The following is a 19,123-nucleotide window of genomic DNA, read 5'->3' as shown; positions in this document are numbered from 1 at the left end:
TACAAGTAAATTCCCCCTCAAGTCAAGGACATGAGTTCCGCCGCAGTCTGCTGCCATCTCTCTCTCTCACACACACACACACACACACACACACACACACACACACACACACACACACACACACACACGCACACACACGCACACACACGCACGCACACACGCACACGCATGCACACGCATGCACACACACGCACACACGCTGCATTCACCGGCGACTCCTTTATATTAGCCACGCCCAGAAATCAGTCGATGAAATTCAACATCACACTGAACACGGATTGGACGCGTCTGACCAATCCAACACGGAGGGGGTGTGATATCAGAATGGTCCGTCTCAGAGCAGCCAATGGGGAGAGGGCAGAGTCTCACACGTCCCTTGCGATTGGTCGGCTGCGTCGAACAGCGCATCGCGGAGCCCCCCCCGCTGAACCGTTAAAGGGACAGGAAGGGGGGCGATGAGACTCGGAATGTTTCTCACAGTAACGGGCTGTTGCTGAACAGATTGTTTCAAAATATGTAAACGGCCCAGTATTTCAGTCCTATGACGAGTTGGCAGAATGAGCCTAATAGAGTCAGGGTTTAAAACCATTAAGGGTAATTGTCCACCGTGACTCCTCACTACGACACGCTCACTGTTCACTACTACGAGCACGTGTCAATCAGCTTATGCTGCTAATTCATTCATAAGATCCATGAAGTCCTCCAACCTCCACTACCAGCATGTCTATCCTCTGTGGTTATATGAAAACATGCGTGTGTGTGTGTGTGTGTGTGTGTGTGTGTGTGTGTGTGTGTGTGTGTGTGTGTGTGTGTGTGTGTGTGTGTGTGTGTGTGTGTGTGTGTGTGAGAGAGAGAGAGAGAGATAGAGAGGGTTAGGGTTAGGGTTAGGAAAAAACTGTATTTTTTAACAATATAAATGGAATAAAATTCTCCAATTCTATGTGGTGCTCTATGAGGTCCAGATGAACGGTTCAGAAGAATTGTTCAGATGAGTGACATCAGCTCCTCTCGTCTCCTCCGGAGGGCGGAGGGGGCCGGACCATAGCTCCCCCCCCTCTGCTCATAACCAGTGTCTCCTCCCAGCAGTAAGTCGACTCCCACTAGCCGCAGCCCACCGTGTGGACCAGCACAAGACCAGACCTCCTCTCAGGACACATTACGGAGGACTGGGACGGGTTTGTTTCAGTTTCAGGTCCTCACGGTAGAAGTACGCATCGGTTCTCTGGGTGAACCACCGGGCATGTGTCGTTCGTAGCGGTTACTCTGAATACACGACCTGCGGTTCTCTCCCCAAGTTCTGGTCCTTCGTGAGACTCTTCCCATCATGGCTCGGAGATCGTGTGCTATCTACGCGACGGGGATCGTGTCCGCTCATCTGCTGGTGGTGGGGATCGTTCTTCTCGTGGCTCAAGTCTTCCAGACCATGATCCACAGCCGGCTCAAGAAGGTGAGGCTCCTTGCTCTCATTCTCTATCTGAAGCGCTACGGTTCGAGCTTCGTGGCTCCATGGCTTCGTGGCTCCATGGCTTCGCTGCATATAACCAACACCTAATTTGAGACACAATCGGTGTTCTTCGATTGATATGTATATCCTGCAGCTCCATGATGTAGAACCTCAGTGTTAGACGGTTACCGGTGTTCGGTGATACCGGTGTTTGGTGATCCCGCCTCGGTGTAAGGGGGGGTTACCGGTGTTTGGTGATCGAACCTTAGCCTCAATGAGTTCCGCAACCATGTAGGAGATGTGCTGCAACATTTGCAATAGGATTCTTATTACTGGTAAATATGCCCGTTTTGAGGGTTACTGGTCGAGGAAGGGGGGCTTGTACACACACGACCCGAGGGGTGGGGGACGGGAGGCGGTGACTCTCATACACTCGGTGTGTGTGTGTGTGTGTGTGTGTGTGTGTGTGTGTGTGTGTGTGTGTGTGTGTGTGTGTGTGTGTGTGTGTGTGTGTCGTGGTGGGACTAGATCTTGGTGACACAGGTTTAAGCGATGTCTGTTCGGTAGACTAACATGTCGAGGACTGGTCGGTTCCCGATCTCATCCCATAGAGGAGAGGAAATTGAGGAGTATTTGAGTCAGCGGGCGACCAGAAGTGATGTGGGCAGCGATTACAGAAAATGACAGCGTCCCTAATCCGGCTGCCACAGTATTCCGCTGAATTAAGTGTGCTTAGAAGTCTCCTTAATCTGATGCTGCTGGGTCCTTCCCTAATGATGAGGCTAGCTGTGAGAGAGAGAGACACACACACACACACACACACACACACACACACACACACACACACACACACACACACACACACACACACACACACACACACACACACACACACACACACACACACACACACACACCATTCTTGCCTATGTGAACTGGGCGTGACACCACTTAAGATGTGTGTGTGTGTGTGGAATTCAACGGAGTTCTTAGCCTGGGGGCAGGATTTCTGTGAAGTTGTTGTCTCAGCTGAGCTTTCATTGTGCTCTGAGCAAGGACAGAATACTTTTACCTTCTTCAGCAAATAAATGTATATCTTGATACCATAGATACTGAACATGGAGTCGCGATGACTGTTGTTTCCGGTCTTAATGACCTTATTGCGTTACACAGTCTATAAGTCTGGATTCCCCCTGAGGGCTGAAGTCCCTGGGAGGTGTTGTGTCTCTTAGAGTTGTTGTGTTCATAAGGCCTACTTCAATAGATTCACAACGCATTGGGACAAAATGATTTTTCCCAAAGTAGGACACGATAGCCTTTGTATGGCTGGGTAAAACATATTGGGGCAAAAACAATAAATAAGTGGAGCACACATCTCCCCCCCGCTCACAGAACCACCCAGAGAACACAGTCCCATCTGCCCATGACCCGTTATCTCCCGGGTCCGGTGACGGTCTCCTCAACCTTGGGTGTTTTGTTCATGCAGCAGAAGGTCTGTGGGAGGCCTTGGTCTTCAAGGGGATGGCGATAAGACCCCCCCTCCCGGGTCAGACGGCCCTGATGTTGTTTTGATGGACAGTTGTGCAAACAGCTCTCTGTCGTGGTGACCAATCACATGACTGGACATTTCTGTGCTCTGTCCGCGGCCGACGCAGAACGCGGACTGGGAAGTTGAGGTTTGTGACATAGTTCCTCATTGTGTCACGTTTCCATGACTCTGCTGGGGGTCAGAGGTCAGATCATAACCTCCCCACCTGGTCGTCTGGTCCCAGAGCTCCGCTGGTCTCCTCTCCACATCGCCTGGCGTCTCTGCCCAGCCCGCCGTCCTCAGAGGAGGGGATCCCCCAGACCCCCGCTCTGCTCCTCTCCTCTCCCCTCCTCTCCTGTCTCCTCCTCTCCTGTCTCCTCCTCTCCTCTCTCCTCCTCTCTGCTCCTCTCTCCTCCTCTCCTCTCCTCTCCTCCTCTCCTCCTCTCCTCTCCTCCTCTCCTTCTCTCCTCCTCTCCTCTCCTCTCTCCTCCTCTCAGCTCTCCTCTCCTCTCCTCTCTCCTTCTCTCCTCCTCTCCTCTCCTTCTCTCCTCCTCTCCCCTCCTCTCTGCTCCTCTCCTCTTCTCTCCTCCTCTCTCTCCTCTCCAGTGCTCTGTGCTCCCTGAGCCCGCTGTCTGGACCTCGGGTCACCTCCGAGTCTACTGGGGATAAAACAACATCCAAATGAACGGCCTCCACTGGGCCGGCCTCTGACGGGCCGGCCTCTGACGGGCCGGCCTCTGATGGGCCGGCCTCTGACGTGCTGCACCTCGCTGCACTCGGGGGAGAGCTCCATGGGGGGGGGGGAGTTGGTCCAGAAGGTTTGATAAATGTGAAGCACGTAGCTTTAGAGGTACGATAGTACAGAGCTGTAACTGGGCGGGTAGCAGCGCATCTATACAAGCTTAGGTAGTAGTCTATAGGCTGTAGTCTTTATGTACAGTTAGCCTATATGTAGTTAGCCTATATGTAGTTAGCCTATGTTTAGTTAGCCTATGTGTAGTAGCTAATAGTAGTAGCTAATATGTAGTAATGCTATATGTTGTAGCCTATATGTAGTTTCCCTATATCTAGTAGCTCATATAGTTAGCCTCTATGTATTAGCCTATATAGTTAGCCTATATGTAGTTATGAAATATCTAGTAGCTCATATAGTTAGGCTTTATGTAGTAGCTAATATTTTGTAGCCAATATGTAGTTAACCTATATCTAGGAGCTCATATGTTGGCCTCTATGTTGTAGCTAATATTTTGTAGCTAATATGTAGTGGCTTCTATTTAGTAGCTTTAAACTAGTTTTCGTAATTCGTAGCAGCTAATGTTTTGTAGCCAGTACATAGTTAGCCTATAGGTAGCAGTCCTATTGTATTTGACAGTTCTTATCCGGTTAAAGTGAGGCAAACAGTCCGTCCTGCTTTGTGTGACACGCTACTGACTCAACACTTCTCGGGTCTTTCTGTTGAAATGACGGCAGCACTTTGATAAACATCTGCAGTTATGAAACCTCATGGCAGAGAGCACTGGCTCTCTGGCGCTGGGTGGAACCATCAGGTCACGTCTTTTAAACATTGACCTCGGGGAGCTAATGTTTGTTTTGTTATGTGTGGCGGAACCGGTTTGGACAGTTTACTTTGAAGGCTTTATTCAAACGCACGCTCGCACGCACACACACACGCACGCACACGCACACACACACAGTCCGTTGTTCTCACCCTGCGCCTCTCGCTCCCCAGGAGATCACGCTGACGGAGAAGAGTCAGATGTTCGAGTCGTGGAAGAACCCCCCTCCCCCGGTCTACATGGAGTACTACTTCTTCAACGTCACCAACCCAGAGGTCTTCCTCAACGGGGGGAAGGCTGCCCTCAAACAGATCGGACCCTACACCTACAGGTAGGGGTCCAGACCCTTAGTACTGACCCTACAGGTCCTGACCCTTAGTACTGACCCTACAGGTAGAGGTCCTGACCCTACAGGTAGGGGTCCTGACCCTACAGGTAGAGGTCCTGACCCTACAGGTAGGGGTCCTGACCCTTAGTACTGACCCTACAGGTAGGGGTCCAGACCCTTAGTACTGACCCTACAGGTAGGGGTCCTGACCCTTAGTACTGACCCTACAGGTAGGGGTCCTGACCCTTAGTACTGACCCTCCAGGTGGGGGTCCTGACCCTTAGTACTGATCCTACAGGTAGGGGTCCTGACCCTTAGTACTGAACCTACAGGTAGGGGTCCAGACCCTTAGTACTGAACCTACAGGTAGGGGTCCAGACCCTTAGTACTGATCCTACAGGTAGGGGTCCTGACCCTACAGGTAGGGGTCCTGACCCTTAGTACTGATCCTACAGGTAGGGGTCCTGACCCTTAGTACTGAACCTACAGGTAGGGGTCCAGACCCTTAGTACTGATCCTACAGGTAGGGGTCCTGACCCTACAGGTAGGGGTCCTGACCCTTAGTACTGATCCTACAGGTAGGGGTCCAGACCTCTCAGTACTGGCCCAGACTCAGTATGAGGTCGTCTCCCAGAGAAGCGGTGACGTAGCTGTAATCTGTGAATGACCAAACCTGATATCAAGGACACGGTGTCGGGACACGGTGTCGGGACACGGTGTCTCACAGAGGAAACAGGAAGTAGGCCGGGTTCCCCCGCATGACTCCCTTCAGGGAATCACCGCTGAAGGGTCCCGGAGACAAAGGCTGTTTAGGTACTGGACCGGCCCCGTGTTGGGAACGTCCTGTTATTGAGGAACCCCAACCCCAACCCCAGTAGGGTTAGGGTTGGGTTCCTGGCAGAGGAACACTGAGGAACCCAACCCCAGTAGGGTTAGGGTTGGGTTCCTGACAGAGGAACACTGAGGAACCCAACCCCAACCCCAGTAGGGTTAGGGTTGGGTTCCTGACAGAGGAACACTGAGGAACCCAACCCCAGTAGGGTTAGGGTTGGGTTCCTGACAGAGGAACACTGAGGAACCCAACCCCAACCCCAGTAGGGTTAGGGTTGGGTTCCTGACAGAGGAACACTGAGGAACCCAACCCCAGTAGGGTTAGGGTTGGGTTCCTGACAGAGGAACACTGAGGAACCCAACCCCAACCCCAGTAGGGTTAGGGTTGGGTTCCTGACAGAGGAACACTGAGGAACCCAACCCCAGTAGGGTTAGGGTTGGGTTCCTGACAGAGGAACACTGAGGAACCCAACCCCAGTAGGGTTAGGGTTGGGTTCCTGACAGAGGAAAACTGAGGATCTAACCCCAACCCCAGTAGGGTTAGGGTTGGGTTCCTGACAGAGGAACACTGAGGATCTAACCCCAACCCCAGTAGGGTTAGGGTTGGGTTCCTGACAGAGGAACACTGAGGAACCCAACCCCAGTAGGGTTAGGGTTGGGTTCCTGACAGAGGAACACTGAGGAACCTAACCCCAACCCCAGTAGGGTTGGCTTCCTTAATGTTCCTAACAGAGGAACACTGAGGAACCTAACCCCAACCCCAGTAGGGTTAGGGTTCCTGACAGAGGAACACCTAACCCTTACACATTACTAACCCCACTAGGGTTAGGAACACTAACCCAAGTGGCTTAAAGGGTTCTATGTACGACTTGTACGTATATGTTCTAAACCTAACCCCACCTTCTCCACCCCAGGGAATACCGACCCAGGGAGAACGTGACCTTCCTGGAGAACGGTACCAAGCTGTTCGCCCTGAACCCCAAGAGCTTCGTCTTTGTTCCTGAGAAGTCTTGCGGGGACCCCGAGGTGGACCTGCTCAGGACCATCAACATCCCCTTCGTGGTAGGTGGCTTCACGTACGCTCTGGGTTCCCGTCGATTGGCCGACGAGCATGTGTTGATAAACCGTGGTGAGCCCGGCTGATTGGCTCATCCGGGGCCCCGCCCCCCTCTGGCCCCGCCCCCAGGCCCTTCGAGGATGTTGTTGTCAGCTAGCGTTACAATCAGTGAGGCGCTGCGATCACAGAGGGGAACACCACGAACCCAACGCTACTGACCGCTACCTGTCCTCTCACTCACTCATTACCACCATGTTGTCCTCTGCTAATGACCACTTCCTGTCCTCTCACTCACTCATTACCACCATGTTGTCCTCTGCTAATGACCACTTCCTGTCCTCTCATTCACTCATTACCACCATGTTGTCCTCTGCTAATGACCACTTCCTGTCCCCCCAGGCGGTGACCAACGAGCTGAACCAGTACCCCTTCCTGCTGCGCTCGCTGGTCTCCATGTTCATGAACTCGGTGGGCATCGAGCTCTTCATGACGCGCACCGTCCACGAGATCCTCTGGGGGTTCAAGGACCCCCTGCTGTCCCGCATCCACGCCATGCGGCCAGAGGTGGACGACACCTTCGGCCTCATGTGGAAGGTGAGCCGGCTGGGGGCGTGGGGCCGCGGGGCGTGGGGCCGCGGGGCGTGGGGCCGTGGGGCCGGGGGGCCGGGGGCCGCGGGGCGTGGGGGCGTGGGGGCGTGGGGCCGCGGGGCCGGGGGCCGTGGGGCGTGGGGCCGCGGAGCCGCGGGGCTGGGGGGCGTGGGGCCGCGGGGCGTGGGGCCGCGGGGCCGGGGGCCGTGGGGCGTGGGGCCGCGGGGCTGGGGGGCGTGGGGCCGGGGGGCCGCGGGGCCGGGGGGCCGGGGGCCGGGGGGCCGGGGGCCGCGGGGCTGGGGGCCGGGGGCCGCGGGGCTGGGGGCCGGGGGCCGCGGGGCTGGGGGCCGGGGGGGCCGGGGGCCGGGGGCCGGGGGGCCGCGGGGCTGGGGGCTGGGGGCCGGGGGGCGTGGGGAAGGGGGGGAGAGACGACGAGAGATGAGCTGCTCTGGTTCTAGACGCGGAGCTTGAACCTCAGTCAGGAGTCTAGGGGGCGGAGCTTGAACCTCAGTCAGGAGTCTAGGGGGCGGAGCTTGAACCTCAGTCAGGAGTCTAGGGGGCGGAGCTTGAACCTCAGTCAGGAGTCTAGGGGGCGTACGGCTAAAATAGACGAGTCTGTTCAGCGTCTCCAAGTAACTAAACAACACGTAGACGTACCGCAACAGCAGCGGAGGAGCGGCTGAAGAGGAAGTGATACTGGCTGACGCTGGAGGCCTGACTTCCTGTTTGTGTTGTCAAGGCTCCTGTTTGTTACTGCCTGGAAGGTCCCAGGTTGATGACCCCAGGTGACCCCAGGTTGATGACCCACAGGTCGTCAAGCCTGTAGAACTGATGGGATATGAAATGATTACTAATGAGATCCAAGTATTGAATCAAAGATCTCCAGATGACGTCCACCTGGGCTCCGCGCACACGGTGGCTCGACCTACCTTCATAACTCAACAACATCCCCGCAAAGAATCCTCTTCATTTAGGATTTCAAGCAGTATAAATTCTTCACAATCTGAGCTTTAAGATCCTTTAGAAAATCAATGTTTTCCTTCATGTTTAAACGACGTGAAACGTCCGAGTTTTGTTGTGGTTTGCTGTTGTTTAGCAGACGTGGTGGAATGAGTTGGGACCGGACGTGTTTAAACAGGCGCTGCTGGCAGCTGCACGCTTTAACCCTTTCTCTCCCTGCACAGAAAAATGGAACCCATGAAGGGGAGTTTGTGTTCTACACTGGAGAGCAGAACTACATGGACTACGGGAAGATCGACACCTGGAACGGCCTGAGGTACGCAGCCCCGTGTCTACTGTCTGCTGGACAGCTTCTGTGCAGCTCTGTTTCCACAGGCTTGCTCACCCGCCCAGACCATTATTTGCTTTTGATTGGTTGCTGACCTGATGAGTCTGTTTGGATAGCACCACGTCTGTTTGCTGAGGCCAAGTATTCAAAGGCTCCCGACCTCAACCTGGTCTCCTAGCACGGCCGCTTCACGACCTTTAACCCTCTTATCTCCTCCAATCACCTAGGGAGATGTCGTGGTGGTCGTCCAATCAGAGCAACATGATCAACGGAACGGACGGCGCTGTCTTCCACCCGCTGATCAACCGGAACGAGCTGCTTTACATCTTTGCTGCAGACCTCTGCAGGTAGGAAGTGTGTGTGTGTGTGTGTGTGTGTGTGTGTGTGTGTGTGTGTGTGTGTGTGTGTGTGTGTGTGTGTGTGTGTGTGTGTGTGTGTGTGTGTGTGTGTGTGTGTGTGTGTGTGTGTGCTGTAGGATTGATTGGGGGTTGCATCAGGCCGTAGACTCTGTAACACGAGTACTGATAAGGGGGGGGGGGTTATTGACTCTGTAGAGACACGTGAAGGGCTCCACTAACCCCCCCCCCCCCCCCAGGTCCATCCACCTGGGCTACGTGAAGGACGTGGAGGTGAAGGGCATCCAGGCCTTCCGCTTCGCGCCGCCCGGCGACGTCCTGATGAACCCCACGGACAACCCGGCCAACCAGGGCTTCTGTGTCCCGGCCGGAGACTGCCTGGGCACCGGCGTGCTGAAGGTCAGCGTCTGTCGAGAAGGTAGGACCCCCACCGGCCTCTGACACGAGACCCCCCCAGAGAGCTAGACCCCCCCAGAGAGCTAGACCCCCCCAGAGAGCTAGACCCCCCCAGAGAGCTAGACCCCCCGAGAGAGCTAGACCCCCCCAGAGAGCTAGACCCCCCCAGAGAGCTAGACCCCCTCAGAGAGCTAGACCCCCCCCAGAGAGCTAGACCCCCCCCAGAGAGCTAGACCCCCCCCAGAGAGCTAGACCCCCCCCAGAGAGCTAGACCCCCCCCAGAGAGCTAGACCCCCCCAGAGAGCTAGACCCCCCGAGAGCTAGACCCCCCGAGAGCTAGACCCCCCCCAGAGAGCTAGACCCCCCCAGAGAGCTAGACCCCCCCAGACAGCTAGACCCCCCCAGACAGCTAGACCCCCCCAGAGAGCTAGACCCCCCCAGAGAGCTAGACCCCCCATGACAGCTAGACCCCCCCCAGAGAGCTAGACCCCCCCCAGAGAGCTAGACCCCCCATGACAGCTAGACCCCCCCCAGAGAGCTAGACCCCCCCAGAGAGCTAGACCCCCCTAGAGAGCTAGACCCCCCGAGAGAGCTAGACCCCCCGAGAGAGCTAGACCCCCCAGAGAGCTAGACCCCCCCAGAGAGCTAGACCCGCCCAGACAGGTAGACCACAGACTAGTCAGATATAGGACCAGAGGAGCTGAACAGAAACATAAGCCGTGGTGAGGAGGGGGGGAGGGGGGGGGGGTGAGGAGGGGGTGAGGGGGGGTGAGGAGGGGGTGAGCTGGAGGCCACAATACAGAGCAATGAATAACCCGCCAGGTTACCGGACTAACCCGTCCAGGTTACCGGACTAACCCGCCAGGTTACCGGACTAACCCGCCAGGTTACCGGACTAACCCGTCCAGGTTACCGGACTAACCCGTCCAGGTTACCGGACTAACCCGCCAGGTTACCGGACTAACCCGCCAGGTTACCGGACTAACCCGTCCAGGTTACCGGACTAACCCGCCAGGTTACCGGACTAACCCGTCCAGGTTACCGGACTAACCCGCCAGGTTACCGGACTAACCCGCCAGGTTACCGGACTAACCCGCCAGGTTACCGGACTAACCCGTCCAGGTTACCAGACTAACCCGCCAGGTTACCGGACTAACCTGCTAGGTTAACAGACTAACCGTGGAGTTGTCTCCACCAGGCGTGTCTGCGCCCCCCCCTAACCCGACTGTCCCCCCTCAGGCGCCCCCATCGTGGTCTCCTTCCCCCACTTCTACCAGGCAGACCCCAAGTACATCAACGCTGTGGAGGGCATGACCCCCAACAAGGAGGACCACGAGACCTACCTCGACCTGCAGCCGGTAAGAGCCAGCCTGGAGGGGCTGGAGCTGGGGGCCTGGGGGGCTGGGGGCCTGGGGGGCCTTGCTATCAGCCTGCCTGGGGTTAATGCGTTCACTCTGTCGGTACTCTGTCGGTACTGGTTCATGGATGTACGTGTTCTAGAGGTTCAGTATTCCATTGTGCCGATGCTCGCCTGGTTTAAGGCCGGCCTGTGGGTCACTGGTGTGTTCTGTGAGGTCGTCTCAGAAGGATGAACCGACCTGTAGCAGAGGGTTTAACGATGGCCTTGTGCTCAGTGGGGTTAGGGTTAGGGTTATGCACCGTGACCCCTGACCCCTCTGAAGACCCCTTCTCCCTGTCCCCTCAGACCAGCGGAGTGCCTATCAGGGCCTGTAAGAGGGCGCAGCTCAACATCATCGTGAAGAGGGTCAAAGGTTTCCCGTGAGTTTGAACCTCCAGCCTCATATCTGCCGTCTGACCCTGTGACCTCTGACCCCCTATTGACGTTCCCGCTCTCTGTCTTACAGAAAAACTAAATTAATCCACGAAACCATTTTCCCCATCATGTTCGTCAATGAGGTGAGACCCCAAACAGCAGCGTTCGTTAACATGCACACACACACACACACACACACACACACACACACACACACACACACACACACACACACACACACACACACACACACACACACACACACACACACACACACACACACACACACACACACACACACACACCCCTCCACCACACACACACACACACCCCTCCACCACACACACACACACACCCCTCCACCACACACACACACACACACCCCTCCACCACACACACACCTCCCTCCCACCTCCACACCCCCCCCTCTCCCCTCTGACTCCTCCCATCTGACTCCTCCCCCAGACGGCCACCATCGACGACGACTCTGCGTCTCAGATGCGGACGCTGCTCCTCATCGTCACGCTGGTCTCCAACTTCCCGCTCCTCATCATCGCCATGGGCCTCATCCTGCTGCTGGTCCTCGTCGTCCTCTTCTGCAGGAACCGCCAGAGAAAGGTAGGCCCCGCCCCCTGTCCCCGCCCTCTGTCCCCCCGCCCCCTGTCCCCCGCCCCACGTCTCCCCTGTCTCCCGCCCCCTCCCCCCTGTCTCCCCTCCCCCTGTCTCCCCTCCCCCTATCCCCCCGCCCCCTGTCTCCCCGCCCCCTGTCTCCCCTCCCCCTCCCCCCCACCCCCTTGTGTATGCTACATTAGCAGCGTTAGCTCCTGGGGTTTTAGGGTGTAGATGCATGCGGATATGAAGCAGACAGACGTGCATCGACCGTACTAACTGATCTAAGCTAACCACTGAGCTGTCTGCATGCTAGCTAACACCAGGCATGCTCCCTGAGCGCTGAACAGCATCACGTTCAACTTAATTCATTTGTTTCAACCGTGGATCAAATTGTGTATTTTCTGACAGTCAAAGTTATTTTAGATGTATATTTATAGCTCTCCCTAGGAGGGAGTTCAGCTAATTCCCCTTTTTGTCCGTACTGGCCTGTAGATGAGCCAGTCCCGGTGCTACGGCAAAGTGCATCGGTCTTTGTAGCCTGCAGCTCGTTGCGTATCGCTGTTTGTCTGAGCTCGGTCAACGACCTCCAGGGAGCGATGGGGTACTAGCGGTCAGTGGCCCCAGGTCAATGACCCCCATACGATGGGGTACAGTAGGGCTTTAACTGAAGACGCTAGTTTACCTGTCTGTGTGGGTTAGACACCGCTGCTAATTAGCATTTAAGACGTGATTGAAATGTGATCTGATTTTTTTATAATTTTGTAACCCCCCCTTTTTTTCCCTTCTGTTTTAGAATGAAGTAAAGCGTATTGATTTTAATGAAGCTTTTCATTCTTTTGCTGTAAGTCCTCATTTTTGCCTTGTTTGCTGTTATTCTCTATAATTTGATATTGGTTCTTTGCTTGTTTTGTATTCAATTCTCCTTATGGGCATAGCGTGTCTTCATGTGTAATCTCATTACTGTAAACCTTGTTATTGGGCATGGTCCATTCAGCACATTGGTTCTGTTCTTAAAACATTTGTTTCAAAGTTACTTTCCTCATTCTTACTGTCAGTGAAGTCGTTGTTGTTGTTGTTGTGATGCATGAGAAGCCCCTCCCCCACTGCGGCTGGGAGCCAATCCCCTGCAGCCCCCGCTAACTTCCTGTGTGCGTCCGGCATCTCTTCCTGTGCAGACGACCAAGGACGACCAGGCCTACACGCAGGTCAGCGACAAGCCTGAGGAGCCCTCAGAACCCCCCCACAGCGGCCAGCCCCCCCGCAACGGCTCCTACATCGCCATGTCTCCTGTGGAGGCGCAGAAGTGCTGATGTCCCGGGAAGGCCACCGCTGGGGGGGGGGGGGGGGTCCTAGACTAGTCTGATGAGGGGGGGGCTATGGGGGGGGGCTATGCATTGGGATACGACCCCCACCTCCCCTCTCAGTGTCACCCCCCCCCCCCCCCCCCCCCCCCTCCCTGGGACGCCTCTGCCTTACCTGCTGAGAACGGCCTTCTGTCGGACATCACCATTCAACCCCCCCCCTCCCCGTGGGGTGGGGGGGGAGGACTCGTCTGGGCCACATGAGCCGGTTCCAACGGGCTCCGAGCAGACGGACAGTTTTCTAACGGACGGACTGCTCCCTCTGTCTCCGCCTCCCCCGCTGTCTCCCCCTCTCTCCCCCATCCTTCATCTTTCAAGGGCAAGCCCGCTAAACTAGAAGGAGGGGCTTAAAGCCCCTGCACTGCTCACAGGACCCCTGGGTGACCCCTAATGTGGACCATATCATTTCACTCACTCTAGAGGAAGACGGTCTGGCCTATGCAGACATTTCCCCCCAAACAGATATTTCACTCGTCCTTCAGCGACCACATCAATGTGGGCTTCCATTTCACTTCTCCAGAACACTCGTGTAAAGTCGAATCATTTCAAATTGTAACGGGCAGAACACTCAGAAGACCTACAAGGGAGACCAGAGTCTCTCTGCCTTACGTCTCCGTGTGGTCCTACCGGTCAGCTGGAACAGCTGCTGTCTAGTTTTTGTATTGTACATATGTGAGGGGACGGCGGGCCGAACCAGGCGAGTGCAGGTCCCCCGTTTCCTTTAGAGTTGTTCCTCTGTTCCAGAGAAAGCACAATTGGGTTAAAGAGGGGCTTCTAAAAAGAGAAGGACGAGGGCCCTCCAGCTGGGGCTAGCAGGCCGCTAGCAGGCCGCTAGCTGACCGCTAGCAGACCGCTAGCGGGCCGATAGCTAACTTGAAGTTCGCGTCTGGCGCGGGTCTTTGTGTAAACCATGTGTCAAAAGAAAAAAAGAAAAGCCTGTGGCGGATTTCTACAAAGTGGATCTCAGACCGTGACACTGTCGACTCGGAAAATTGTGATTCTGTGCACTTTTGTTTTTTTCATAATTGTGTTCCTGTTTCCCCCCCCACCCCAGTCAATTCAGTTCAACGAGTCCTCCAGTTTATTTCAGAATGTCGGCCGGGGCCCAGGCTCTCTCTCGGCCTCTGTTACTTTATATTGTGTGTTTATTGCTGCTAATAATTGCCATAACATGTGGGCGTACCTGGCGGTATTATCCATAATGTGCTCCTTCTCCCGATGGAGGTTGTCCCACTCGGAGCGCGAGCTGTTCCCGAATCGGAATGCTGTCGGTGGCTTAACCCTTGACATCTGGGAAATATCCGAGCACGGGATTGAATCCAAAAGCTTTCCGCCATTTATCTCAGCTAGCGGTTAACATTAGCTAACAACGTATTTCTAATCCTGCAGTATGTCCATACTCGTAGTAATGGGACTACCAGGCGATAATCCAATCATGAACGGTTACTTGGCTTCATGATGTGAACAAGTGTCCTGGTGTTAGGAGCACAGAGTCCTGGGTCGCTTGCGTTTCTCCAACCAGGGAACCCCCTCTTAGTGTTAAACGCCCCCTAGTGGTAGAACCGCCCCCTGCATCCACTCATGGCCTTGGCCCCCGGCGGCCATCCTGGTGACTTTCATACAGACCTTATCCCGGGACCTCTGCGTGTCTTCGCCTGGGACGCTGGCGCCCGCCTGCGCGCGTGTGTTTACTAGAACTGTTGGCGTTTGAACACGCACACGCATACGCGCAGGGCGCGCGCTCGCCCACCCCTGAGCCATCCCTCCTCCATGTGACCTCATCTCCTCTACGCTTCAGAGTCCCCTCGTCGCTCAGCCCGGTGGTTCCTTCTGTGCTCGACCAAAGAAAACCGGGAGACGAACCCCACCCTGCTGTTCATGCTCCTCGCTAGCGCCACGAGGCCGCCGCCGCACCACGCTAACTTTAGCGCTAACGTGTGCCAACACCAGTGAAGTATTGTGGACATTACAGGTGTGGGTTCCCTGGGGTACACCTTCTTTTGTCGTGTTCTCCGGTGGGAGGGAAGAGGTTTGACTGACATCGTGCCAGCGGCCGGACGGTCTTAGTGTTACGGACGAAGCAATACGTTACGTTCTGTTTTTATCCACCACCCAAAAGTTCAGTATCTTGATTTATGCCCAGGGTTAGGGTTAGGGTCAGGATCATTTCATCTTCAGTACAGTCGAGTCGGTTTGTATTCTATGACTGGGATCAAAGCACATTTCAGGGTTGTTGTATTTTATTTTTTATTTTTTCATTTTGCTTTAAGATTTGTAGTTGGGTTGAAGCTTGAATGAAGAGCTTCAGTCGGTGAGAGAATGTTCTGGGCGGTCAGAAAACGGTTTGTGTGTGTGTTGATGATTCTCGTGAAATAGCGGAGCACTGTTCGTTTTTAAACCAAGTGGAGCCAATTGAAGGAAGGCTGATATCTATAGATGGAGGCCGTTATCCTATGGATTTAGGCTGACATCTTATGGATGTTCTAGGCTGATATCTTATGTGTTAAGCAGGCTAATGAAGGCCTTGTTGTTGGGTTATTAAGAAGCCAAACGCTCAGTCTGACCCGTAGAGACGAATGACGCCCGGTTCAGTGACGAACGCTAGTGCCACGCCATCATGTATGATGCTTCTGATCTCTGTCAGACACAACTTATAAACCAACTAACTCAACGTTACTTTGTTGACATACTAATTTCCTTGATTATTTTTATGATTTTGTTTATTTTTTTGCTGCTGAAATGACAATCCCTTGTCATGCTAGGGGCAAAATGGTTTCAAAATAATATCAATTTTTAGTTTTGATAATATACACTGCACAGATGTTTCTACCGTGCTTTTGTAAACATTTCTAGTGTATTTGCAAAAAAGTTGCAATAAATGCAATGTATTCATCCTCGTGTCTGTCTTTGAATGTGATGTTATTTTATCACTAGTTGACAAATCCCACATTTAACAAATTGAATGACGCTCCTACACTGCCTCTACTCACTGGCCTCTTTCTACTCTCCTATCTCCTACTCACTGTCTACTCACCGTTGGGCAGGATACCAACCCCCTGCCTTCTTCTTGGCAGCCATTTGCATGACAAAGTTTCCCGTAAATGTTTTTTAAAACCTATCATCCCCAATCAGGGTCACTCTGCCCTGGCAGTTGAGCTGGTGGACCCCCCCACGCCCCCCTGTGGCCGGGCACAATGGGCTGCCTCCCCCCACCCCTGTGGCCCGGCCACAATGGGCTGGCCTCCAGCCCCGCTGCTGCCCTCAGGACTTGCATCATGTTTTGACAGAGATCAGCTGATGAATAGGAGCGCCATAAACCTTGGTCATGCACTCATGTTTATGAAAATATAGATTTGACATCAAAGTACAGATGAGAAACCTTCTTTACTCAAACAGGACGAAACTAGTTGAGGCTCACAGAGAAACTGAACGGGTCTGGTCTGGTCAGGCCAGGGTTCTCAACCTTTATTGACCCGCAACTCCATTTCTGGCTGCCCTCCTGCAACATATTTAATACATTATAGATGTTATATCATCTACAGAACAAGGTCTTTGGATCAGATTCGACTCCTGCAGTCCTCCAGCTTAAGGAGCTCAAGACTCCCTTTGTTGGAAAAGTTTTTAAGATGAACTTTTTTCATTTATGACTAAAGAAACTGTAGAATCTAGGGCTTGTCATGCAATTCAATTATGGACTACATGCATTATTTACTTAAGTTGTAAACGAAGAAGCATGTTGTGTAGCATGTTGCAAAAAGCTGCCAATTACATTTATTCTAATCACTCGTGTAGTTTTAAGAATTCAAGCGTTAAAAAACAACCTTTACTCTTGTCCAGTGTGAGGGCGCCCCCTGGTGTTAGCTCTGTTAATTAAACCAACTTTACTTTGGTCCAGTGTGAGGGCGCCCCCTGCTGTTAGATCTGTTAATTAAACCAACTTTACTTTGGTCCAGGGTGAGGTCGTCCCCTGATGATAGATTGGTTAATTGGCCGTCCTGATTTAATGTGGGATCGCTGTGATGGCTGTAGTTAGTGAAACACATTCGTCGATATCAAAAAATGAAATTGACACCAAAGATAATTATTTAAAAAATAAATGTTCATTTATTTGGGTTGTTTTCCATGGAGTCTCTTCAGTACCTCATACATTTGATTTGATAGACAACTGAATAACTAAGCCATGCGTCCGTTTATATGACAGCCAAAAGGAAAACATCTAAAGAGAGAAATATTTGTTTATAAAACACGCCAAGCAAGGCATGTCTACATGAACTAGTATATCTCATTTAAATCCCCTTAAAGCACCTATTACTGCGGAAATACTGACACATGCAATAAAGTATGCGGACATTAAAACCATCGACTGGACCTTCTGGCCTGTGTACCCCAGGCCGGGTCTAGGGCAGAGGGGTGTGGATCCAGTCCCGGGGGGGGGGGGGGGGGGGGGGGTGCTCTAGGGTGTAACATAAGAACCCGTCAACCAACACATCTGCATCTTTTCAACCCGTTGGCACATAAACAACTAAAACAGTGCATTTAAACAATAAGAGTTCCTACTATAAGTTCTGTCACTAAGGCACTGGCACATTGGGTCCACTTAATCAGTGATCAATTAGTTATGTCTTGGTGACGAATAGTATATCTACAACTATATCTATAAAGATGGAGATATATATTGATATAGATCTATCATGGATATATATCATTATATATAATATAGATAAATACATCTATCAGATATATATCATAGATTTATATATACAGTATAGATACAGTATATACAGTATAAATATATATATATATATATACAGTACATACGGTGTACTGCGTATCTATACTGTAAATACTGTGTGTGTATCTATATATATATATATATATATATATATATATATATATATATATATATATATTATCTACAGCCATGATAATAATGAAAATGTTCACAGTGAAATGGACCTTCTTCACCAGCAGCCATCTTGGTCTTAAACACTCGCTGGGAGGGACACTGATGAGGAATACCTCCCTCAGTGTCCCCCTGCTAACGTTAGAACCAGGACGGAACCAGGACGGAACCAGGACGGAACCGAGGTGGAACCAAGATGGCCGCTGGGTGAATGAGGCCAATTGTTTTAGTTGAACTCTCTGTTAATCTCTCCAATCTGCAGGCGTGTCAATCAAACACAGAGCTCCACAGACGGCTCCAAAGTGACGTCTGGCTTTGGTCATGGGTCACACACACACACACACACACACACACACACACACACACACACACACACACACACACACACACACACACACACACACACACACAGACACACACACACACACACACACACACACACACACACACACACACCAGCCTTCGTCCTCATCTGACATGGTGAGAACTACAAAGGTCTGAACATGACCTCCGCCCCCACCAACACCACCAACACCACCCGCACCGCCTTCCTCTCTCCCCCCTCACTGCCCCAGCGCTCTCCCTATCCCCCCCTTCTCTCCCGCATCATACATCGGGGTCCCTCCTCTCTCCTGGGGTCCCTCCTCTCTCCTGGGTCCCTCCTCTCTCCTGGGGTCCCTCCTCTCTCCTGGGGTCCCCTCCTCTCTCCTGGGGTCCCCTCCTCCCTCCTGGGGTCCCCTCCTCTCTCCTGGGGTCCCTTCCTCTCTCCTCTCTCCTCTCTCCTGGGGTCCCCTCCTCTCTCCTGGGGTCCCCTCCTCTCTCCTGGGGTCCCCTCCTCTCTCCTGGGGTCCCTTCCTCTCTCCTCTCTCCTCTCTCCTGGGGTCTCCTCCTCTCCCCTGGGGTCCCCTCCTCCCTCCTGGGGTCCCCTCCTCTCTCCTGGGGTCCCTCCTCTCTCCTCTCTCCTCTCTCCTGGGGTCCCCTCCTCTCTCCTGGGGTCCCCTCCTCTCTCCTGGGGTCCCCTCCTCTCTCCTGGGGTCCCTTCCTCTCTCCTCTCTCCTCTCTCCTGGGGTCTCCTCCTCTCCCCTGGGGTCCCCTCCTCTC

At 53.4% G+C, this 19,123-nt stretch overlaps 1 protein-coding gene and 1 long non-coding RNA gene across 3 annotated transcripts; both read left to right on the top strand.

Moving 5' to 3' along the window:
- Positions 1 to 1,074: 1,074 nt before the first annotated feature.
- scarb2a (scavenger receptor class B, member 2a) lies at positions 1,075 to 16,017 on the top strand. 2 transcript variants are annotated; one of them, XM_030369973.1, is made up of 13 exons: positions 1,075 to 1,447; positions 4,702 to 4,859; positions 6,602 to 6,749; positions 7,144 to 7,338; positions 8,517 to 8,608; positions 8,848 to 8,967; positions 9,216 to 9,394; positions 10,612 to 10,730; positions 11,078 to 11,151; positions 11,238 to 11,289; positions 11,612 to 11,764; positions 12,552 to 12,599; positions 12,934 to 16,017. In XM_030369973.1, exons 1-13 carry the CDS (start codon positions 1,325 to 1,327, stop codon positions 13,066 to 13,068), a joined length of 1,596 nt encoding a protein of 531 aa, XP_030225833.1. In that variant the 5' UTR covers positions 1,075 to 1,324; the 3' UTR covers positions 13,069 to 16,017. The 2 variants fall into 2 exon arrangements, with proteins under 2 accessions (XP_030225833.1, XP_030225834.1); XM_030369974.1 differs by lacking the exon at positions 12,552 to 12,599.
- Positions 10,128 to 10,538, top strand: LOC115553595 (uncharacterized). Its single transcript, XR_003978467.1, has 2 exons — positions 10,128 to 10,194; positions 10,281 to 10,538. It is a non-coding gene; the product is annotated as an uncharacterized LOC115553595 (long non-coding RNA).
- Positions 16,018 to 19,123: the final 3,106 nt, after the last annotated feature.

Source organism: Gadus morhua, chromosome 11 (assembly GCF_902167405.1).
Source record: "Gadus morhua chromosome 11, gadMor3.0, whole genome shotgun sequence".
Classification (NCBI taxonomy): domain Eukaryota; kingdom Metazoa; phylum Chordata; class Actinopteri; order Gadiformes; family Gadidae; genus Gadus; species Gadus morhua.
This window is presented reverse-complemented; position numbering and strand designations above follow the sequence as displayed.